Genomic DNA, 25,313 nt, shown 5'->3' with positions numbered 1-25,313 from the left:
AGATTCAATGAAATACCTGTCAAACTACCAATGGCATTTTTCACAGAACTAGGACAAAAAAATTCACAATTTGTATGGAAACACAAAAGACGCCAAATAGTCAAAGCAATATTTAGAAAGAAAAACAGACCTGAAGAAATCAGGCTCCTGGACTTTAGACTATACTACAAAGCTACAGTAATGAAGCCAGTATGGTATGGCACAAAAACAGAATATAGATCAATGGAACAGGATAGAAACCCCAGAGATAAACTCCCACACATATGGTCACCTTATCTTTGATAAAGGAGGCAAGAATATACAAAAGAAAAAAGACAGCCTCTTCAATAAGTGGTGCTGGAAAAACTGGACAACTACATGTAAAAGAATGAAATTAGAACACTCCTTAACACTGTATACAAAAGGATTACAGATGTAAATGTAAGGTCAGACACTATAAAACTCTTAGAAGAAAACATAGGCAGAACACTCTATGACATAAATCACAGCCAGACCCTTTTTGAGCCACCTCCTAGAGAAATGGAAATAAAGACAAAAAATAATAAATGGGGCCTAATGAAACTTAAAAGCTTTGGCACAGCAAAGGAAACTATAAACAAGACGAAAAGACAACCCTCAGAATGGGAGAAAATATTTGCAGATGAAGCAACTGACAAAGGATTAATCTTCAAAATATACAAGCATCTCATGTAGCTCAATATCCAAAAAATAAGCAACCGAATCCAAAAATGGGCAGAAGACCTAAATAGACATTTCTGTAAAGAAGCTATACAGATTGCCAAGAAACACATGAAAGGATGCTCAACATCACTAATCATTAGAGAAATGCAAATCAAAACCACAGTGAGGTATCACCTCACACCAGTCAGAATGGCCATCATCAAAAAGACTACAAATAATAAATGCTGGAGAGGGTGTGGAGAAAAGGGAACTCTCTTGCACTGTTGGTGGGAAGGTAAATTGATACAGCCACTATGGAGAACAGTATGGAGGTTCCTTAAAAAACTAAAAATAGAACTACCATATGACCCAGCAATCCCAGTATTGGGCATATACCCTGAGAAAACCATAATTCAAAAAGCGTCATGCACCACAATGTTCATTGCAGCGCTATTTACAATAGCCAGGAAGCAACCTAAGTGTCCATCAACAGATGAATAGATAAAGAAGATGTGGCATATATATACAATGGAATATTACCCAGCCATAAAACAAAACGAAATTGAGTTATTTGTAGTGAGGTGGATGGACGTAGAATCTGTCATACAAAGTGAAGTAAGTCAGAAAGAGAAAAACAAATATTGTATGCTAGTATATATATATATAGAATCTAAAAAAAAAAAAAAATTCTGAAGAACGTAGGGGTAGGAGAGGAGTAAAGACACAGACGTAGAGAATGGACTTGAGGACACAGGGAGGGGGAAGGGTAACCGGGACAAAGTAAGAGAGTGGCACTGACATGTATACACTACCAAATGTAAAATAGATAGCTACTGGGAAGCAGTTGCATCGCAAGGGGGATCAGCTCTGTGCTACACACCTAGAGGGGTGTGCTAGGGAGGGTGGGAGGGATACACAAGAGGGAGGGGATATGGGGATACATGTATATGTATAGCTGACTCACTTTGTTACGTAGCAGAAACTAATACACCATTGTAAAGAAATTATACTCCAATAAAGATGTTAAAAAAAAAATGATGACTTAAAAAAAAAAAGGATATGGGTTCTTCCAGTAATACTCCTGGAAAACAAATGGATGTGGGCGCCCCTGGTCTTTCCTCCCTGGCTGCTGGTTGGGGGATGATGACAGCACATTCTGGGCCACCTGCCTCTGGATTTTGCTGTGAGCAAAAATAAAGTTCTTGTGGAAGGTACTGTATTTTGCAGTCTCTTTGTTCCAGCAGCTTACCTTCTATCCTGATAATATAACTCCTTACTCTAATTTCCCAAGAATAAGAGGGTACTTAGGGTCACTGACATGAGGGTGTGGGCCCTCAACCTTGCCAAGAGCCCACAGAGGGACTAGAGCCTCACGTGGCCCTCCTCTGTGGGAGGAGGTTCGTGTCTGTCTTCCGCACGGTTCCCATGGACACGTGGCTCCCTGTGACGCCTTGAGGGGAGAAAAGAGGACCTTCACACCTTTTCTATCTAAAGACAACAATCACAGTCAGCTGACTAAGCGAGATGGCATAAGGCTAAGTACACTTCATAGTTAACCATCGAGAGGATGTCTGCAAGCACCGGTGGCAAATGATAATTCCCAGAGGCATCCAGTCCCCAAATATCTCAGTGCTTGCACTAGAGACACTGGTCTAGAAGCTGTTCTGCTCTTCTTGGAAACAGGCTCCAGCCCAGCCTCAGCTCCTAGTAGACCTATTGTCACCCATGGAGACAAACGGGGTGAGGTGCTTTTCTCCAAGCTGTAGCCAGCTGCCTTCAGAAAGGGTGATCCGTAAACAGCATGGACTTCCTCTGAAGGGAGAGCTTTGACATTTCAAAAGAATTGAATTCATGAATACAGTTCCGCTTAGGAGACACAGGGAAGGAGAGAATGCTGACTAAACGCTACAGAAAGGACAGCGGGGCTGATGGTGTGGGAGGGGCAGGGAAGCCCTGCTCCATTAGAGATGGAGAGGGGCCCCCAAGAGTCAAGATCTTCCTATCTGGTCTACTTAGAATCTCTAGAAACAGGAGGATTGAGAAGAAATGGTGGGGGCGGGAGAGAACGTGGATTAGGTAGTCAAGCCTGGTGGGAAAGGGCAGGTGAAGGAAGCGTCCCCTCCCTCTGTTTCGGGAGGCTGCTTTCCCAAGAGGAGGGAGAAGTGTGATCCCCTTTGGGTGGTACCCTGAGCAGTGCTGGCCTGGTCTTGGCGTCCAGGATTTAAGCCCAGTGAAGGCTGAGACTGTAAAAACAGAAAAAGCGAATTTGGGGCAGCCTCACACAGGACTCAACACAGCCTGGGGGTCAGAGGAGAGCCAGGGCTGGGACTTACCAGCAGCTGGCAGTGCCTTGCGTGAAGCTCCGGGCCTTTTGGAGCTCTGTGCAGTGTAAATGCAGTTGCCCAACACAACAGCCAAGAGTCTGCCCTTTCATCTTTGGAGAGATGTAATCAACAACCTGACAGAATTCTGGCAGGAGCAGTTAGCCCATGAATGATTTATCAGGTATCCCATGCAGCCAAGGTCTTGGGAGTGCTGATCTGCATACTGCCCCCAGGAACTCTGGGACAAAAGGGGAGGGCACTGGCTTTAATTTGCATTAGGGATTTTGGCCAATCTGTCCATCCTTCCCCATGCCCTCCCACCATACACATAACTCCCTCCTCCACCATCACGCTGGACCCAGACACATTCACCCCCACTGGCTCCCCCTCCAGTGCGGTCCTCCATGCCTCTCCACTCTCTCCCCAGCTCACTCCGCCCCAGCCATACTGGTCTCCTTGCTGCATCTGGAATGTGATAGGCCTGGCTGATCCCACCTCAGGATGTTGACACTCACCAATCCCCTGTCTGGAATGCTTTCCTTTACATGTCGGCATGGCTGGCTCCCTCACTTCGTTCAGATCTCTGCTCATATGTCATCTTATTGTTAGGGAGGCCTTCCCTCGCCTCCTTGCTCCCTGCACCCTAAGAACGCCCTCATTTCACCCCCTAACTCATCACCATTGACATATGATATATTTGCTTGCTTGTTTGCTTACTATCTGATTCCCAGCGTCAGGGCAAGTACTTTCTCTGTTTTGCTATTTCCGTGGTTGAATGAATGAAGAATCTGTAACCTGAAATCCAAAGAAAACAATGATCTAAATTTCCTGCAAGCTGACACTTCTTCTATGATGGACCAAATAAAAACAATTCTACTTTTAGGTTGTTTATTCAGCAAATATCTCTTATCCCTCACATCCAATCAAGCTGCCAAGTTCTATAGATTCTCCTCCTGAAATTAACTGCTTCCTTCCTTCCTTCCACCATCTACTGTTTACTGGATACTTACGAGGTGCCAGGAATAATCCCTTATATTATTCTCATCTTACTATTCCCACTGCAGCCCCTCCATGTGAAACCTCACTACCTTGCATCTGGCCAAATGAGAAACTTCCTACCCAATGGCACTGCCTCCTTTTTCTTTCAGTTCATCCTGTTGGACACTAGATGAATTTCACTTCCCCTCCTGGTTCATAATTCTGCAGTGGCTCCCTATTGCCTATTGAATTAAATAGGGATTACTGATCGCCACTCTGAAGACCCTCCATAAAAATCTCAATCTACCCATGAGCCCAATCAACTACTATTTTCAGAATATATGCTTTAGCAAAACTGGCCCTCTCATGATTTTTGGAATGTGCCCACATGCTGTTCGTGTCTCTGGAAATAACACAATTTCTGTCAGCCCAAATTCTGTCTTTCAAGTGCACTGTTAAATGCCACCTCTTTGCACCTTCACACCCGATGCAGCCTCTTTCACTTTTGAACTCCTATGATAGCAGGTTTATACAGTTCTTAAAATACCTGCTATCTTCTTCCCTTGTGTATGATTATATGCAGAGGTTCCTTATCTTATCCAATAGAGGACTCTAAAGGTTGTGGTTATATCTTATTTATCTTTTTTTTTTTTCCTCTGTAGCAGCTAAACCAAGGTCTTACTCAACACACATGCTCACTTGCTATTTGCTGAATTCTAGTTATGGAGCCAAGACTGTTTATATCAAATGGTAATTTTTAATTCAACTTCCAGTAAGCAATTATTGAGCATACTTTGTTCTAAGTATAATGCAAGGCAGTATATAATGGTCAGAACTAGTGATGCCAAAAGTAAATACTAACAAAGGCAGATTCAAGGTGAGTGTGTACACGTAGTGTGGCTGCCCCCAGCACTTCCTAAATCCCAGCTTTTGGTTTGATGAAGTCAGAGATGATGGGCTTACCTGGTGATGCTGTGTGTTCCAGGTGGCCCAGCTGGGGCGCTCTGGTGATTCTGTAGATCAGTTCTGCAGGCTCCGTCTCCTGGTCAGTGGCAGAGAGCTGCAGAGTGGTGATTTTCTTCATCGAGTTTTCATCCAAGACCAGCCCTTTATTGGTGGTGATGACTGGTGGGGATTTGTCTTCTGAAAATATCAGAAAGAGTGATTTGAAACGGGATCATTTTTAGCCCCCTTCCTTCAATTCTGGGCCTGGTGTCCAGGGGTAAGATCAGAATAGTCTCCAGGCCCGTCCCTCAGAGAGCGTATCAAGGAGCCACGGCTTCGCACAACAGACAGGATATGATTCCAGATTTCCACACGAGCACCTAAAGGAAAGGCTCAAGCCTCAAGGTGAGCACAGTGTGCGCCATATGACCTCAGAACTGCTGGAGGACTTTTAGAAACCCAGTGCCCCCTTACCCAAAACACTGATGGAAAATGACTGGCCGATCAATTTGTTGCCTTCTCCATCAACCACATCAAATTTAAAAGCAAAGCTCCCGCCAGATTCTCCTTTTCCATGACTGTATTCTACGTGGCCTGTAACAAGGACAAGAAAATCAAAATTTGCTATTAGTGTTTTCTGCCCTTATTTCTGAAATGTCAGGTGAGAATCCAGTTGGTATTCACACCAGTGAATCAATTAACCCCTTCTCACTTAGACATTGCTTTTGACATTTTAATCTAATATTTTCATTTCCTCCCTTTCATCTCCCACTAGCAACTCCCTCGTCATCAATGACTCCATCATGATAAAACCATCCTAAGTAGCAAGTAGCATTGCTTACAGTTGAGGCTTGGCGTCTGTGGAAGACTCTAAAGAAGTCTCATGAATAACTAGATCAGCAAAACTGCCCACGTGGAAAATGTGCACTGACCGGACCCACGTCACTGGTGTGACCCTGTTAAATATCCATGTCACAGGGCAAGAGGACAGAGAGCTGCAGCCCACATTCTCCCAGAAGCTGTCACTCCCATTTCCCAGTACAGCCTTAATTCATTATAGGAAAGACACCAGATATAACCAACCAACAAAGAAATAGATGAACAAAATAAATAAACTCTACCTAGAAGTCAAATGGATCCAAAGGGAAAAATGCAATATATTACATTTTTGTTAACCCACAGCATCACTTATAAATACCTAGCAATGAAAAGATAGCCAAACATCTAGGGAGAGGTGCTGCTCTCATATTCTAAAAAGGGACACTGAGGCATGGAAAAATTAAGGACTTATTCCACTCCCTTCACTAAACATGTCTAATGAGATTTTGGCTGCTATCAGTTTTGGGCGTTAGGGCAGACGGGACCTTCTGCTCCTAGGGGGACACATTTCCACCTCTAAATGGAACTGCACATCATTACATGACGTTGGATTACTTTCCTCCCAAATATGTAACTTTCTTTCCTTTCTTACCCCTGAAAGCACTGTACAGTAACTATGTAGCATTTAAAATTTATGCTTTTACATTACATCAGCATTTCCTGGAGCTATGGGATGAGGGATGAGCTATGTAATCTCCCTCAGGCAGCTCCAATTTATGCCCTTCCATTTTGCTTAGTTCATTAACTTGTGCTCTTTGGGGAGCTGGAAAGAGATATAAATTGTTCCCCTCAGGCAGGCATAATTTTCACCTTAATCCATCCCAATTCACTTCTTTTTCCTCTCTCTCTCACACACATTTTTAGCATCATAGCAAGTCAAAATGATTTTTTCGTCTATAATAGCCCCCAATTTCATCAATGCTATGTTAAAGCATGAACACATCTTAGTCAAGAAGGAGAGTTTTTTTGCAAAACCAAAAAAATTGAGGAGACAAGAAAGAATAAATGAAGCTATAACTCAGCTCTTAATTCAAAACAAAAGTGCTCAGTTTGCTGCCATAGGCTACCAGGCACTTATCTCCCATGTGACTACTGGGGGTGGAGTTTCTGGAAGTCTGGGTTGGCAGAAGAGAAGCAGCTGACCTTGGCTGATGTCAGCCTGGGTGAAACTTTGGACAGGGCCTTTAACGGAGATTTGCTCCAGGCTATCATGCTTTACCAACTGCAGGCGCCCTGCACCAGGATCTTCCTTCAAGATGTACATCACCTGATGGTCACCTGAGTCAGTATCTGTCACTTTCAAGTGCTGTTCTGTGATGGGTGCGACGGACCCTGGAAGAGAATGGGATAGATTAGGTCATTCCCCATCACTGCTTTTGAATAGGATGTCAAATGATTTTAGGAGACTGGAGACTAAGTTAACACACACTCCCTGGTCTAAGGAAGTGTCAGCTGCCTGCCCTTCTGTTTCCAGCTGAATAAAGTTTAATTTCCATAAGTGAATAATCCCGACTTCCCAATTTGCTAATCACCCCTTGAGTTTAGATCTGAGCCCCTTTTCTCTTCTGATCCACTTTCACTCTCTACCTGTACTTGCCCTATGCCCGTGACCTTTCAGTTAGTGTCTAGATCTATGTAATAACTCCTAGTTCTATGATATAAAGGATTCCCAGACCCATGATGAAACCTGCTTGGACCTAATTTATTTACTTAAGGATCACCAAATCATAAAAAAACAGCTTTACATAAACTCACAAACATATCTGTTGCCCTCTCAGACTGAATAGTCAGGATCATTGTTCCTCAAGACAGAATATATGGTGAGGGTTACAGAGCAGGGAGGCCCGAGCGCTGGGCCCTGGAAGGCTTGCACAGGTGTTGGGTATTGGAGACAAGGCACTGTCTCCTGGAAAACACGTCTTCTCAGGGTCTTCCCCCTCGCTTTCCTCTCCAGCCATTTTCTCACATTAAAAATAGTAAATTCTGATAAAGTAGGTCCTAGTCACTCATGTGTAATACATCCTAGTGTTTGGAGTGGCAACCCACCATGGGCCCTGAGTGTCCCTGCATGTTCTTGCTGGGTAACGCCAAGAATGCAGGGCCTGACCACTCATTATCAGGCCATTCTCAGCGAGTAGCCCTGAGGGATGAGGTGACATCTTCCTCTGGGACAAAGATCAGGCTTGCTTATCGCTACTGTAACATGGGGAGCTCCCCAAGCTCAGTGCTCCTCTTCTGTAATGCATTACACTGCACACAGAGGTATTCATCTGGGCCCTCTGCATCACCCCCATGGGACTTGGAGGGCATTGCGAATAGATGCAAAATTGCTCTTGGCAATGCTGCCTGCTGTGCTGTCACAAAGTACTTTGTCTCTGACCAAGGAATCTCGTGTCTTCTACCAGCATCCATGAAACAGTAAAAGGATAACTTATTAGCTTGTAAATAGGGCAAAGTTGAGTCCCAGAGCTAATACTTGAGACCTTTGGGAATCTCCAAATTTTCAAATACCATTATACCATATATTTTTCACTACAAAATACATATGAAACTAAGAATAAACAAGCAAACGGAACTCCAGTGGGACACAGATGCTCTGTGGAAAAAAGCCCACTCTCTAAGTAACTCTCTACTGCAAACTGACTCCAAGACTGACATGTGTCACAGGTCCTTCAGTGTTGCTTATCCATAAGTAAAATTGTGAACATTAGACCCTAGAACACCATATCTAATGGTTCTCAATTATTTACATAATCTCTCTTGGTGCATGATGACTTCCCAATTGCCCCTCCATGCCTTTTTTTTTTTTTTTTAAATAAGCATCTTGAAAATCCTGCTAGATTTTGTTGTTTGTTTCCATGGGGTTGGGTAGTAGCAATGTTCTAAGAGACCTGGGCCTACGAGTAGTTGCATAGTTGAAGATTTCTGTGGACCTTGGGAATACTATAAGCTCTTCTCAATCTTTTCTCAGATTCACAGACAGAGGTCCAAAGAACTTCAGAGGTTTCACATTTGTCATTCACAACTCTTAGTGTCCCCAAACAAACAGTTCTCCCCAACACTAGTCTCCCCAGATTCTGCACACCCAGTTCAAGATCCTCCCACAGAGCTGAGCTGATATGGAAGGAAGTACTGCACACCAACAAAGAAGAAACCACAGCCACTCTCTTCCATCCCTGTGGTACCTGCTGACAGCTGGAGGCCTTGGTTTACAGCCAAGTTGGGGGTGTCACCTGTAGGCAGCTCTATGTATATCTCCATCCTCCCTGTGTCTGTGTGGAGTCCATCAGTGAGGGAGAACCGGAACTCATCCACTGCCACACCAGGACCACCAGGCATGTACCCAACCAGCCCGGCCAGGATATCCTGGTAGGTGAAGGAGGAGCCCTGGACCAAAACCCTCCCATTCTCCAGAGGCTCAGAAGCAGTTTGCCTCCGGAGCAGATGACCTAGGAAGGAAGCGAAAAAAAGAAAGAAACAAACAAACAATGGTAGAGTACATATGGCACCAAAACACTGCATGATTTTGTCAACTGCTTGAGCCTGGGTAGAATGCCAAGCCCCTCAGAGGCTCATGGTGGCACATAAATAAATGACCAACAAATCAGCATTTTACATAGAAGTACAGGGTGCTGCTCTATGGCCTCATCTCCAAATAAAGAAGACGAAGTTCTGCTTTTCCTGGTTAAAAACCTCTTAAGGAGACACAGATGGATACAGTAATATGGTGGCTTAGGAATCAAGTCTCTCTCCATGAATTCAAACTCACTTCGTTATCTAAACCTTATTTTCACCTTCTGCAAGGTGAAAATAGCACTCTCCACTTGCTGCCTTCCGCCTGGGGCATCTGGGGTGGGAGAGAGGAATACGTTTTAAATTCCTTTTAAATTCAGAAAGACACTAAGCATCTTTGGGCTGAGGCATATTTTTCTGTTTTCAAGGTCATGTGCGCCACAAAGGGGCAGTTAAAGTGCTTCATTAAAGAAAGTGAAAGTGGATGAAGGCAAGCTAAAATGCAATGACCAACAACCTCCCCTGCCAGCTCTCCATCAACAACAGTTTCATCTTCAAAAGGCCAATAGCCATTAGGGTGGAGTAAGATACCACTTGGGAGAAGAAAGTTGCAGAGCTTTAGCTAATACTAGGGGGATGGCACTTAGAAAAGAAGTACGTAGAAGAGTCCCATGGTGGTTTTCTAAACTTCTGGTTTAATCAGGAAAAGTGCTTTCTTTGCAAAAGGAACAAGCTCATAAAGACGTCTACCACGCCTCTAGCCTGAAGTGAACACCTTTTGTGATTAATTTCAAGGCTGCTATGCTGTTCCTTGCATGCAATGGCCCAGGATGATCAAGCAATGATGCCTACTCTGAGAAGAGGATGTGCAGATTCTGAAAACTTATTTTGCCTAAGGTTACATAAGAAAGCAAGAAAACAGCTGAAATTGAATTTCAGAGACACCAATTACCCAGGATTCAGGCTTTCAGAGCAACCAGAGTCTACTGTGACCCCAAAGAACATTAGCTAGCTGTGAATTTGATTATACTTTGATGCAAAGAACGGACTACACACCAGCAAGGCAGAGGAATGATCGGCTGAAATCTATGTGTTTATTCTAATAACCCGTTGGGCACCTCAATTAAGAAGCTTCCCATAGCAGTTGTGTCCTACCATGGCCAGGCTTTTTTGTCAATACAAAAATCAGCTCGTTATCTGGAGTGTCCAGGTCCTGCAGGCTCAAAGAAGAATTGCTTATCACCACTCCCGAGCTCAGCTGCACGCCAAGGGGCCGCAAGGTCATTCTGGGAGGCTCGTCATTGTTCCTCTGATTAAAGCATAAAATATTAGGTCTCACACAGATACTGGTTTAAGAAGAAAAAAATAACATGCATTATTCAGAGAAAGTAACACCACCACATTAACTTTACTACCGAAATAGCATGTAACGTGTCACTGTCTTTTATTGTTATTATTATTATTATTGAAACATAGTTGTGTTAGTTTCAGGTATACAGCAAAGAGGTTCAGTTATATAGATATATTTTTTCAGATTATTTTCCATTATAGATCATTATGAGATATTGGATATAGTTCCCTGTGCTATACAGTAGGTCCTTGGTGTTTATTTTATGCATAGTAGTTTGTATCTAATATGTCACCATCTTTAATTCCCACTCAAAATGGTTAGGTTGAAAGGCGAGCAGGTCACACAAACCAAATATCCCCTTGAAAAGACACTGATGGACATGCTACAGAAATCTTCTCAGGTATTTTCCATAGGTACAAGGATGACATTTTTCCAGACCAAAAATACAGGCATGTGGTTAGACAAGCATATTTGGGGGATAAAAGGGCACATTATTTGAAATCAGAACAGTCTTAGAAGCCTAAGCATGGCACAGTACCTGTAGGAGGACACATATTTGAAACTGTGGGTGTCTAAAGATATCTCCTTGACCCCCCCATCCTCGTGCCAGCACCCCTCAACCACTGTCCCTGAAGGGCGCCGAGAGTGCCCTGTTTTATTTTCTCAAGGCAGAGGGCATTCCATTCTGATTTTTATCTTTTATCTCTCTCCCTGGGGTGACAGAGCAAGCCTATGTAGTTGCTCAAATGAGAATAAACACAGCAATGAGAAACACATTTCTTTCACGTTACAGTGTAATGAATAAATGCACTAAAAAATATAAGAAAAGGCAAGTATGCACATAGAACCACATACAATAATTTCAGGGAAAAATAAGCATATGTTATTTTTCACCTAATATGAGACTGGCAAGGTTGCTCTGTCTGACCCTCACAAACTGTTTTCACACAGAACAGAATGGAAATTCTGATTTCCAAGTCAGACCATCCCCAAATGCCAGCCTTAATTCTACAAGTTTCCTAAAGGTCAGGGTTATATTTTAAAAACTGACCTCTAAAGCTCAAGGTCAAACCCAATCGGCTTTGCTTTTGAGTTCACATAAAGCTATCTAATGGTGTGATATTGTGGTCAAAGGCCCAACTTATCCAACTTCCAAAGTCTTTACCTCGATGGTGATGTTGATGCTGTGGATTTCTGATCGACTGTCTCCATCACTTACATAAAAACTGAAAATATCATGGGTTGGCTCAATGCTTTCATGAACACTCTGAAAGTAGTAAATGTAGTTTTCCAGGACATCTTGAAGAGGGAATGATGCTTCTAGGTCACTGGTAGTTCCAGGGCCAAATCGATCACCTGCATCAACAGCAAGAGGGAACTTTTACCTTGATCCATCAATTCCTGCTTCCTGGGCTGAACCAGAAAGCCTGATAGCACTATCAACAGAAGAGGAAAATATGTTTGAGAATAAAGGTGGGAGAGTGTTTTCATCTACACATCGGAATCAAATGAGATAACATGTATGAAAGCACTGTGAATGTTATTATTTCATACAGCATAGAATCAGTGGTTGTTTTGTTAGAAATATTTGATAAAATAAGTCATGGGACAAGTATTGATACAATAGTAAAGGTTTTACCTTAAGCTTTAGTCAATTTCAAAACCACTCTGCAAGAGGAACCTTCTTTCTTTACACAAGAAAAAGTTAACTGCATACCTTTTTATCTAAGAAATATCTCCTTAAGCATGTTTTCATTTGACTATTCAGTTCCTTAAGGAAACCTCTGCATGGGCTAGTGCTCAGCCCCTGGGATGGTACACCAGGGCTACTGTGATGCTCAAGGACCATCCAGAGCTCTGGTGAAGTTCAGGTACTGAGATGCTCAAGTACCATTCAGAGCTCCATAGAAAGTGCTGGCTCTGGTTACCTCTTCTTTTCATCCCAACCCCAAAGGCCAAGGGGAAGAGTAAGCACTGTCTAAATGATGGGTGACTTGTCTCTTACTTGGTCTAAGTCTCTGTAATTGATTGATTTTAAATTGTTACATTTTCTTCCAAAGAGAGAAGAAAAAAGAAACCCCTGTGTCTTCAAACACTCCCTGGATATACATCAACAAAGAAAAGTGTAGATAGAAGATCTGAAAGCGATAAGCCTTTCTCTTTCCCTCCTTCATTGTCCTTTGCAAAGATTAGGTCATATATTAAAAGGCCATTGACTTCCTAGATTGCAGACAGGGTCATTTTTCGTTTACCTCCCAATGTAAAGACTAGGAATGAAAATGTTTCATTTATAATTTCTTTGAAATAAGAATTCAAGACAAATATTATTTTTTTCAATGACATGAATTTTCTTAAATTTTACCCCTCAGATATGATTCCTCTTGACACCAGAAGAATAGAGGGCTCTAAGTGACCAGTGACCTGATAATCCCTAGGGCATACAGTTCAGGGTTTCCAAAAGCAATTGCTATAATTCCTTCAAATTTTATTTTCTCTTTCCTTTGATCACTATAAATATAAGAAATATAGTATCTTTATTTGGGTCAAAAATAGCCTAAGTAAACAGTGCCTAAAAATATACTTGAATAGAATAATGACTTACTTTCTGTCTTAGAAAACAAGCTGTTCAACAAGTGAATCTGCCACTGAAGCTTTAAGCACCGTCCTTTCAATTTTTAAAACAGCACCTTCTATTTTTATATATACATATATATATATATATATATATATATTTTTTTTTTTTTTTTTTTTTTTGCGGTACGCGGGCCTCTCACTGTTGTGGCCTCTCCCGTTGCGGAGCACAGGCTCCGGATGCGCAGGCTCAGCGTCCATGGCTCACGGGCCCAGCCGCTCCGCGGCATGTGGGATCTTCCCAGACCGGGGCACGAACCTGCGTCCTCTGCATCGGCAGGCGGACTTCCAACCACTGCGCCACCAGGGAAGTCCTTCTATTTATTCACATAAATCTCTCTCATTAATGTTCTTCCTTGCCTTCTTAAACAGAATATACTATGTGCAAATTAAATAGTTCTTGATGTGTGCAGGCTATCATCATGAACATCTATGACTGCATTGCACTGGAACACGGTGATGCCCGACAGGTAATCAAGGTGGGCCCTGCCCTGGTTGTGCTGGTACTAAAGGAATGTAGATTATCCATGCTGTTAGATTTCATACCAGACAATATGATTATTCTGTTTTTTCCATCTTGCCGGTATGAACTTAAAGCTACTTCTTCTAATGTTTTTAAAAAGATGTTCTTCTGATCAGCTGAATTCTGAATCTAGGTAGCTAGTTTCACATGTATAAAACAGACTTGGTTCTGAACTCCCATGGAGCAAAGGGTGAGTCCTTATACAATGTGCCTTGGAACAATTATTTGCCCCCCGAACGTCTTTTCCTTACTTCCACGTTCATACTAATGTAGAGCAATGGTTTTCCAAGTGTGGACCAGCAGTAATGGCATCACCTGTGAGCTGGTGAGAAATGCAAACGCATGGGTCTCAACAGCCTCCTTAAACAGGAACTCTTGGGTTGCTGCCCAGGAAACTGTTTGCACAGGCCCTCCAGGTGAGTCTTATGCACATTAAAGTCTGCAAACCACTTTAAGAGAGGCTGAGGCTTGCCAGAAATTTCACTTCTACGTGTACTCCAGGTTAGCATAAAACGATGTTAAAAAAAAGCTTAATAAGAGGGATTTCCTGGTGGCGCAGTGGTTGAGGGTCCACCTGCCGATGCAGGGGTCACAGGTTCATGCCCCGGTCCGGGAAGATCCCATATGCCGCGGAGCGGCTGGGCCCGTGAGCCACGGCCGCTAAGCCTGCGCGTCCGGAGCCTGTGCTCCGCAACGGGAGAGGCCACAGCAGTGAGAGGCCCGCGTACCGCAAAAAAAACAAAAAACAAACAAACAAAAAGCTTAATAAGAAATCACCTGGACAGAAGAGAAGGCTGGGGGCAACCATCCTTTCATGATTCCCCACCTTTACTTGTGCTCTTCCCTCTGTGAGAAATGCCATTTTCCCTCTGCCCACAGCAACTCCCACTGACTCTTCAAGTTCCAACTCAAATGTTGCTTCCTCCGACTTTCTTGCCTTTACAGGCAAAAGTAACTGTTTTGTCCTATGTCCTTTCTCAGTGCTTTCCTCCTTTCCCTGTCCTGGCATTTCATGATTGTAATTTATCAGTCTTCATATCTGTCTCCCACTCGAGGCAGGGGCTGCATCTTATTCATCTTTACATCCACTGTATAAACATTTGTTGAGATAAATCTAACTCAGCAAGAAACAAATCTAAGAGCACACACTGAAAGGCAAGATGGGGAAAAGACTCAAGATTTTCTATAGGAAAACATGTCCCCTGCTAAATGAGTTTCCGGTAACCAGGCTCAAATCCCAGGCACCACAGACGCCTGTTGGTCACAGACGCCTCCACTGGCCTCTCTGTGGGAGCTGCTAGCTGCACACCAGTTAGAGCCAAGCGCTGGCACTCAGGAATCTCACTGCGGAGGCAGCAGCACCGTCACCTGCCGGGAGCTGTCTCAACTGCCAGTCATTGTGGTCTCGGTGGACCTGTGGACGGTATCCGCCCTCTCCCCTCCCCTTCTCTGTGATAATCACCAAGGGCAGTGGGTCCAGGGTAGATGAGCGGGGGGGCGGGATGTTGAGGAGAGGGTCACAGAGAGACAAGCATGCATTTCAATTCATGTCATATCCTTAGAAAAAGCAGCGACGTAAGCTACGGTTCAGCTAAACTGCAGCTGCCTCACAGTAAAAGGACAGAAAATTTTATTTCCTTGACACTCAATTCTGAGTGCAGTCCCCAAGCCCCTGCGTCCCCATTGCTGGCACTCCAAATCCCCTAACCCTGCTCTAGTTTTTCCCATAGCACTGATTGACCTCCTGACGTCTTACACAGTTTTTTCATTTATTAGGTTTCTTATGTGTCTCCTCCCACCAGGATCTAAGGCACCATGAAAGGAGGGGTTTCTGTCTGTTTTGTTTACTGATATATCCCCAGTGCTTAAAACAGTGCTTGGCATACAGGAAACACTCAATTTTTGTTGAGTCAATGAAACCTTCCCTCCTTCCATTTCTTTGAAATGGTTCCATTCCCTCTTTAGTTCTCCATATCCAGGTTAACTGCAGACAGTTACCCACCTCCACGCTCCCTTCTCTCCAGGTCTGGAACAACTCTAGAGCCAATCTACTGCTGTTACCTGTCCCCGTGTTCTCGATGCAGCCGTACTTGGGCAGGGCACTTAGTTTAATGATGGCGTCACCCTGGAGGCTGTCCTGATCAGCAGCAGCAAAGAAGTGGTGAAATGAGAGTGGGGCTCTCCCTCCCTCGTCAACCTAAGAAAGAAAAGATTGGAGAGCGTCCTTGGGCGGTTGCACGTAAGTGCAGTAAAAGGAACTGAATTGAAAAGAGTTGCCTTGGGGTGACCTTCCAGTGCCAATTCCACTTCTTTGAGGAGGCAGATCCTCTACGCACGAGATGAGGAATATTCGAGCTGCTGGGACCAGACAATCCTTCAGCGCCTCTTGAAGCTACGCTCAGACATGGTGACTTCCGTGTTTCCCTTCAAAGTTGTGCTTCCTTCCATGATGGAGCTGGTTGTAAAGCAGCTCTGGCCCATTCTAATCACCTACCTTGGAACAGCTGCACGACAGGATGGCTGCCTTCCTTCCGTATCAACGTTCAAAAGCCCGCAGCTACAGAATGATTCATCCAGTCCTCCCCTGGATACTATGAGGGAAGCTCTGTCCTATAGTAGGAGTTCCCAGCAGGAAGTCCCATTTATCCCATGATAGTGTATGTTTATAGGTGTGCAGGAAGAAAGGGCTCACCATACCTGAAGGCTAGTGCTTATCTTACTGTCAAGGAGGAAAATAAATCGGTTATGAGTAAAAGCAGTTGCTCCAGCTACCTTTTTCCTTTAGGGCCCTGTTTTGTATGCTTACTTTGCAACCTGACCCTAGTGTTTTTTGCTAGCCTGCTGGATATGAAGCCGTTTACTTCTGAATAGCTATTGGCTAAATACAGGAAGATCTACAAGTTACAAAGTGGAAGGTCACCCTGACTCTGGGAATGGGGAAGGTCCAAACGATTGCCCCGAAGTGTGGACATGAAAAAAAAAGAAGGGTGGAATATCAGAACCATTTAGAAACAACTCAGTTTTATGAATTTTTAGTTGTTCAACAAAACCAGGAATCCTGAGTTTTTGGCATTATGGTATGTATGTAGAGCAGAACAAGGAAAGTGAATTAACTTTTATGGAATCCCTACCATGAGCCAGTACTCTACTGGGGTTTTTTAGTGCTACTTTATTAATCATCAGAGTAATCCTTTATGTAACAGGAATAGTAACACTTTAAAAATGAGGAAATTGGGACTTCCCTGGTGGTACAGTGGTTAAGAATCTGCCTGCCAACGCAGGGGATGCGAGTTCGATCCCTGGTCTGGGAAGATCCCACGTGCTGCGGAGCAACTAAGCCCACGCACCACAACTACTGAAGCCCGTGTGCCTAGAGCCCGAGCTCCGCAACATGAGAAGCCACCGCAATGAGAAGCCCGCGCACCGCAACAAAGAGTAGCCCCACTCGCCGCAACTAGAGAAAGCCTGCGTGCAGCAACGAAGACCCAATGCAACCAAAAATAAATATAAATAAAATAAATTTTTAAAAAAACGAGGAAACTGGGGCTAAGAAAGATTATATAATTGGTCCAAGGTCAGTCAGCTAGTAACAGAACTGGCACTTGAATTCAGGTCTAAGTAACTTCATGATCGAGGTACATTATATTTCACCTCCCAACGCCAAGGAGCTGTCAATATCGTTTACAGCGATAAGTATCAACTCCATTTAAGATGGGATCTGGGAAGCTTCCCTGGCGGCACAGTGGTTAAGAATCCGACTGCCGGGCTTCCCTGGTGGTGCAGTCGTTGAGAGTCCGCCTGCTGATGCAGGGGACGCGGGTTCGTGCCCCGGTCCGGGAAGATCCCACATGCCGCGGAGCGGCTGGTCCCGTGAGCCATGGCCGCTGAGCCTGCCACAACTACTGAGACCGCTCACCTAGACCTCATGCTCTGCAACAAGAGAAGCCGCTGCAATGAGAAGCCTGCACACCGCAACGAAGAGTAGCCCCTACTCGCCACAACTAGAGAAAGCCCACACGCAGCAAGGAAGACCCAACGCAGCCAAAAATAAATAAATTAAAAAAAAAAAAAAAAGGGACCTGGGGATACTGTCCATATCCCTAAGTTTTAGTTGCTGCAAACATTAGACTATAAACTCCTCAAAGATACATTCCTACTCCTACTGCTATATACATCTAGCATAGTATACAAAATACTGTACACATCTAGATTTATGTCTGGCACAGAAATACTTGTTGACTAAATAATGTGGATATAATGATTTGATCTTCTGCATGTAATTATCTTCATACTTTTTGAAAAACTGATGCTTGAAAGCCATACGTATCTTTATACTATTGCCTAGATATTTGAGGGGAACGACTTGACAGCCAATTTAGGTAGAAATCCTTCGTTCACACTGCCACAGACTCCTGCTCTCTACAGTACCCACAGTTCATTGATCTGAACTGCTTACGGTGATAAGGTCAGCGAAAGCAATGACTTGGGGTGGATCCTTGACGGGAGTGATCACGATGGTAAACCTCTGATTGTCCAGGCGGTTGTGGTCCAAATCAGAGACAGAGAAGTGGAAGCTGTCAGTAACCAGATGACCACCGGTCTCAAATGCAGCTGAGTACCTACAAAGGCCAGCAGAAGAACAGAATGAACGTACTACACCAACAGGTCAAGTAAGATGACTAAATCTTTGTTTAACAATGGGGCCAGAAGTAACATAATCTTTCAGGGGAGCTACTGGTTAGTTGCTTACATATTTTAATACAATTAAAAAAAATTCTGTCACGTAACACCAGGTGGTTATATACCTAATTTTCTTGTTGTTGATGTCTTCCATTGTGAAATTGGAAACCTCTGAGAGTTCTTCCACCTCAGGTCCTGAGGTTCTTAAGAGAGCACCATACACGGGCAGAGAACTTAACTGAATCCAGATCTCTGGGTCGGGGGAAGAATCATCCTAATTAGGCAAATATGAGGCAAGACATGAATGCACGTTTGCAGGAATCAATATTTCCAGTAAAGATCTCGGGTGCTCCCTTCTCTACTAAATGGAAAAATCTCTTTCCCTTTGTGATAAAGCAACACCATCTAAACTGCGTGAAAATCCCAGTATTTATTCCTCCTAAAATGTCTTTTTGATAATGTCTTCTTTGAAGAGTAGCTCAAGATAATAGCGGGACATGCACTTTAGGTATAGGGCGTAAAACAAAGAGATGCCCTATGGTTACTATAAGAGCCACACAAGGTTTTGTTTTTATTACAAGCATCTAGTGAAATGCAAAACACAGTCAGAAATATGTCATCCTTCTAGAAACACACTTGTAGGATTCTTCTAGAGTTTCTAAGAATCGTTTGCTTTTTAGAAACAGGTAAAATTCCACTATAACATATGATAACAATTTTAAAATTCTGTGAAACAAAGAATGGAAGGTATTTAGCTTAGCCAAGGACTCACTTTAAGTAATATTTAACATGATAAAAATTTTAGTTTAACAAAAGAATTTAGGAAATTATGGATTTCATTCTACCTGGACCGAACCTATGGATGTTCAACCCCCAAGATGCCCAATATTAACAAAGACCATTTATTTCCCTTTCCTCTGCAATGTTTATTGAGAAATAAAATTGGCTTTCTGTGTTGCTACATGGACAATAATTGAATGTCTTAATGAACAATTTCTTCTTTCTTCAGGGATATTTTTGGAAATATCTAGGAGGGAGGCAACAACTTCTTGGAAAGATTCCCTGAGTCATTCATCTTTTAGAGCAGCTGGCTGTGAACATGAGGGTACTTGACACTTTACCACAGCAACAATGAAAACAAATATTGCATAGCCAAATGTATTTTCACGTGCAAATGTGCATGGCTATGTTGTACAGTTAGTTGAGGTACGAGATCAGGAATATGACCACGGCTGCCTGGTGATCTGGGGCAGCAGGTTTTAGTCAGCTCTCATTTCTATCCCCAGAGACCTTTGTAAGTTGACAGTTCAGAGCCTCAGTGCAAGATCATAGAATTTTCCATATTTCTTCACATCACTTGATAACAGCATGGAAGGAATCTCAAATTCATCGAAGCTGCAAAACTTCAGAAAATTTCCCCTAAATTTATACTTTAAAAGTTTCTCTATTTTTCTACATGAGTTATCAAATACAATAGGCAGGCTTCCAAAAAACTACTTCCTAATATTACTGTGAGTGTCCTCTGACAGGGAATTTTTAGAAGACAGCCAAGAGTTCTAAGGTATTATCTTCTGAGATCATGATAAACTACAAGGACAGAGCTCCTGGCTCTTGATTAGAATGAACAGCTTCTAAATTCCACATTGGTAAATTTGGCAAAGAAATGCAAATTTCATGTCAGGCACAACACAACTTATAATTTTTCAAATCTCAAATGACTGTTGGGTTTGAAACAGTGTGAAATCAGTTGGATTTTTTTTTTTTCTGAAAATGCTGTCATAATTTAAAGAAAATTACTATTTTGGGATGTCCAAGATACCGTGGGTGAAAAATTCATAAGAATATAGACTTTGTTCTTATGTAATTTTTCTACTCGAAGCCCTTCTCACCCATTTTGTATTCATTCCCTTTTTAATTTTCTTTTTATTATTTATACATCTATTGACCCAACATTCAACAAAGGACTAGAACTTTGATGATTAACGTTTATGTATGAGCTCCTCTTTTATCCTGTCCCTGGGCCTACCATCACCCTGGATCTTGTTTCTTATTTCTTTGAATTTCTTGATATAGTGTGATATAGTATTATAAAGTAGCTTCAGTTTTTTTTTAGCTTAAGAAAAGGGAGTTAGACACTCCTCTTGTGGAATTTATTTTTCTTTTTACTCAGTGGCAGACTGCTAAGGTCCATTAATGTTGTTCTGTGCAGCTATAGTTCATGTGTTTTGAGTGTTCTCTAATATTCCATAGAGCAAGTATATCCTGTTGATGCTGATGGACATTTGGTTTATTTCAATATTTTCGCTATTACAAATAGACTACTGTTACAAATAGTATTGCTGTATATATTCTTGTGCATATCTCGTGTACCTATGAAAGTGCCTCTTGAATAGGAATCTAGGAGAGGAACGATTAGGGTATATGAACATTCATCCTCACAAGACAAGGCCAAATTCCTTCCCAGAGTGGTTGTTCCAATTTACAGTTCCATTAGCAAAGAACCTCCTGTAGATCTATTTCCTCTCCAACATTTGGTATTTTCATACTTTAAAATTTTTGCCAACTGAATTGGTATTAAATAGTATATAGTCTTAATTTGCTTTCCCTGGTGTCTAAAAAGGTGAATGTCTCTCCTTATGTTTATTGGCCCTATGGGTTCCTCTTCTGAAATTCCTGCTGATGTCTTCTGTTCATTTTTCAAATGGATTATCTTTTTCTTCTTGATTTGCAGACGTTCTTTATATTTTCTTTGTTATTTTTGGTTATATGTGTCGTAAATTATCTTTTTCCAATTTGTAACTTGTGTGCTTTTTGTATTTATGGTGTGTTTGGGAGAACATAAATTTAATTTTAATATAGTCAAATTTATCAATTTTTTCTTTAGAGTTAGCACTTTTTGTTTCTAGTTTAAGAAATTCTTCCCTTTCCCAATATCATGAAAATATTCGCCTATATCCTATAAAGAATTGTACACTTTTACTTATGACACTTAAGTACTTGATTTGCTACAGTTAATATCTGTGTAGGGTATGAGATAGCAGCAGTCTTTTTTTTTACATATGAGTAGTAATTTTGTGCAGATTCATGTTTTAAATAGTTTCTCCTGTTTCCACTGATCTGGCTTGCTACAGCTGTTTTATATTACAGTCCCAAGTGTGGGTCTGTTTCTGGACTCTCTAGTATATACCAGTGTATGCTGTTTTAAATAGTGCAGGTTTATAATGAATCCTGATACCTGCCAGGGCAAGCCCCTGCCCTCCTGTCTTTCTTTTTCAGAATTCTGGCCCTTTGTTTTTCCTTATATATTGTAGAATCAGCGTATCAAGATCATAAAAAGTCCACCGGGCTTTTGATTGGAACTCAATTGGATGGAAAGATCACTTGTGGGAGAATTGCTATCTCTTGGATACTAAATCTTCCTATTCATGAATATGGCATATCTTGTCATTTATTTAGTGCTTTTAAAACGTCTGCCAATTAAGTATTACAATTTTCCCTGTAGAAGTATTGTCTTTTTTTTGGTTAGATTTAGTCCAAAGAATATAATTTTTGTGATGCTATTATAAGTGGTATCATCTTTTTAGTTACGTTTACTGGCTATTTTTGCTTATGAATAGAAATGCTATCGTTCTGTTGACCTTCTATCTGGCCCCCTGGTAAATTCTTTTATTTCTAAAACTTTGTCAAGAGACTCCTTTAAATTTTCTTTATAGTCAGTCATAGCATCAATTTTGTTACATTTATACCTAATGTGCGTTAAGTAATATTATTATAGATGGTATCTTATTTTGAATTAGTGTATTTTTGGCTGGTGCATAGAAATCTATTAGCTATTTAAGATTAATCTTATATCGTCCTCTCCATATTACAAATGAGAAAACTGAGCCCTAGGGAGTTTAGTGACTTGTCAAGGGTTATTATGCTAGTAAAACTGATGAGCTTAGATTAGAACCCATTCATTCTAACGATAAAACCCATACCACCCCTTCCTTACTTGTTTTCTTGCAGTACATAACAAATTGTGTATAGGAAACCACCATTGAGAAGCAAATACACAGAATCCCACTTTTGCCTTTTGCCTCTCCCGACATCACTTAACCCTCTTGCAGTTCATGATACTCTAATTAAGAACAGGCTTACCTGTTCCTATCTTTTCATATTCTGCTCCATTTATGACCAGGGTTTCAGATGGCTTTTCCAACTTCTCTGGATGTTCACAGCAAACTCACTAACTATGCATGTCTAGAAAAATCTTCCCCATGACATTAAGTACAAAACTCTTCTACAACCCTCAGAGAAAGTTAGTGTATAACTTAGCTAAGTCTTTAAAATATGCTATGCTTTCAGTGAGCTAGGATAATTCTTTTGGAGTCTTTCCGCTCTAGTGGGTAAATTCACATTCAATCAATTTCTGAAAATACACGTTCAGTTGCCAATGGGCTTGCATTTTCAACTGCAGCTTATAATATGCAGTTGATGGGAAGGAACTGCTCCTGGAATCCTATTTTGGTCTGTCAAACATTTTTCAAGCCTTGGTGATCTACTGATTAAATCTGTATACATACATTTTTATGAATTCGTGTTTCATAAGATTCAAAAGACCATAACCTATGGTAAGAATCACCCGTCAATTAAAAAACAAAATCAAAGGTGTTCTGAAACTATACTAGACCCATGAGAAGAATCAGGGTGGAACGCAGTTTCCCATAATTTAAAAAAAGACAATTTTAGGGGAAAATCTGTGCAAAAGCAATTGAAGCAATTGTTCCCAGGCCAATGCTTTATCTTAATGCTACTATTCAGGACTAGATTTTACAGCCAGACTATTCAGCTCAGAAAAGGATTACTTAAAACTATATAGTGTTTTTTTTTTTAAAAAGGCCAGATTATTGGTGGAAATTTTAAGATTAGCAAAGGAAAAATTCAGTACTAAGAATGATTACCATTCAATTATTCTTATTTTCAGCATATTTGTCAAAACTACTCATTATTATTTTTACATGGAGAGTTCACATCTGTTTACAACATACTTAAATGAAAAATAAAATTAATTATCTTCATTATCCTTAGCTCCAGAGGTAAAGTCAAGGACAGAGGATGAGTTTAATTTAGCCAGGATCGCTTATCAAATTAAGGTCAGATTGGTGGAAAAAACAACAACAGAGTTCCTGAATCTACCCGTAGTCCCCGAACCACACTGCTTCTCTTGGGGCACTGGATGGAGGATGAATCAGTAATCCTGCCACAGGAGCATGCCAGCATTCTGTCCAGAGCTGGACCTGAGACAGACGCTGGTGAAAAGCAGTTTTCTCTCAGAAAAGTGGGCCCTGAAATACCATTACTTATTAGTCACTGGCCAGGTAAGTTCTTCTAAAACGCTCTCCTCCTAAAATTCCCATTTGAAATATTATCAATGGAGCTTAAAATATGGGGACTTGGGCTTTTTGACACTGGCACTATTTCCAGGTGACAATCACCCATCCCTACAAATAGGGATTTCATCAATGTTCTGCTCATTCACTTGTCTGCTTGGGAGAGAGTGGGAGCAGCTGCAATAAAGAGTGTAACTATTCCTAAGAGTAAAATGATAGGCAAGGGGAGAAGAAGGTTCTTTTATGGCCATATGCCTGATGGCCCAAATATTCAGCCATGGCATCCCTTTCTAGTCTGCCTAGTCAGAGGGTGCAGTGGGCAAAAAGACAAACAGAAGAACTTACAACGTAAGCAAGATGTGACCTAGTGATTATAGCTGTGCTTTTACTGGCAACGGTGATGCTCAGAGAGGCGCCAGCAGCCAGCTGAGGCCCCCGGGCCTCGGACAGTGACACCTCCACCCTCACTTCCACTGTTGCTGCTGAGATGCCATCTGTAACTGAGATCTCCATGCTGTCCTCCCGGGCAGAGGATCCATCGTGTAGATACTGCAGAACATTTTCCTCTACATCCTCATATGTGAAAGTGTCACCTTTCAAGAATAAAACAAATTGCAAAAAAACCAATTACTACGGGAATAACGCTTTTCATTTCCATAACACCTTTGTTCTCAGGATTTCAAAGTACATATAGTATCATAAACTCTGTGAGTTGTAAGCTAATTAGTCCAACCACCCACCCAATATAAGAGTCCCTTTATACTACCCTTGCAAAAGGGTTATTTAGCCTGTCCTTCAACACGGCTCAAGGTGGGAGCCTCACTGTTTTACAAGGGAGTTACTTCCACTGACGATAGCTGTAAAATTCTTTTAAGTTTTTAATCATGTTGAGCCAAAATCTGCCTCTAAGCTTCACTCATTACTCTTCGTTCTAGAGAATAAAGAACATGCTTCTGTTCGTTACGATAGCCCTCCTAGAATCTAATCTTGATACTGAAGATTTACTGAAAAAGTTAAGAAGGTAAATTATGCTAGACAAACCTGTAAGAGATCTTTGTTCTAATTAAGAACATAAGGTTCTTTTAAATTAAAAAACACTTAGAAATTGAAAAATATATTTAAAGTTAGAAACCTAAACTGTGTAAGTCTAGAGTACTAACTTGTGATAGATCTGATAGGCGTGGTGTGAAAAAAAATGTCAAGGTCATAAATGTTTAAGGAAAACAGGTTTAAACAAAATTTAAAATAAAAAATTTTTAAGCAGCAGGATTCATTAGAATTCTAGAATCTCCAATATTCAACCTTAAAGTTTATCAAAATTGTTTGGTCATAGAACCCTTTTTATGAGAAATTCTACTTAGTGCCATGGGTCCCAATGATTCCACAAGCACAACTGAGGAACTGGTCTTCTTGGATGTTTTATTCAATTCTATTTCTTCATATATTATTGACTGCCA

At 41.7% G+C, this 25,313-nt stretch overlaps 1 protein-coding gene across 1 annotated transcript in view; it reads right to left on the bottom strand.

Moving 5' to 3' along the window:
* FRAS1 (Fraser extracellular matrix complex subunit 1) overlaps window positions 1-25,313 on the bottom strand; it is a 466,514-nt gene that overhangs the window by 82,690 nt on the left and 358,511 nt on the right. The window contains exons 38-47 of the mRNA XM_022599506.3: window positions 24,202-24,449; window positions 18,610-18,758; window positions 18,261-18,423; window positions 15,866-16,001; window positions 11,816-12,006; window positions 10,455-10,608; window positions 8,972-9,235; window positions 6,930-7,118; window positions 5,382-5,501; window positions 4,926-5,105 (exon numbers count right to left, since the gene is read on the bottom strand). Coding sequence (XP_022455214.2) covers window positions 4,926-5,105; window positions 5,382-5,501; window positions 6,930-7,118; window positions 8,972-9,235; window positions 10,455-10,608; window positions 11,816-12,006; window positions 15,866-16,001; window positions 18,261-18,423; window positions 18,610-18,758; window positions 24,202-24,449 — 1,794 coding nt within the window. The remainder of the gene's footprint in view (window positions 1-4,925; window positions 5,106-5,381; window positions 5,502-6,929; window positions 7,119-8,971; window positions 9,236-10,454; window positions 10,609-11,815; window positions 12,007-15,865; window positions 16,002-18,260; window positions 18,424-18,609; window positions 18,759-24,201; window positions 24,450-25,313) is intronic.

This window comes from Delphinapterus leucas, chromosome 5, assembly GCF_059928025.1.
Source record: "Delphinapterus leucas isolate spDelLeu-1000000601 "Yukka" chromosome 5, BTC_Dleu_Yukka2, whole genome shotgun sequence".
NCBI classification, from domain to species: Eukaryota; Metazoa; Chordata; class Mammalia; order Artiodactyla; family Monodontidae; genus Delphinapterus; species Delphinapterus leucas.
The sequence above is the reverse complement of the archived record's forward strand: the minus strand, read 5'-3'. Positions and strand labels throughout refer to the sequence as shown.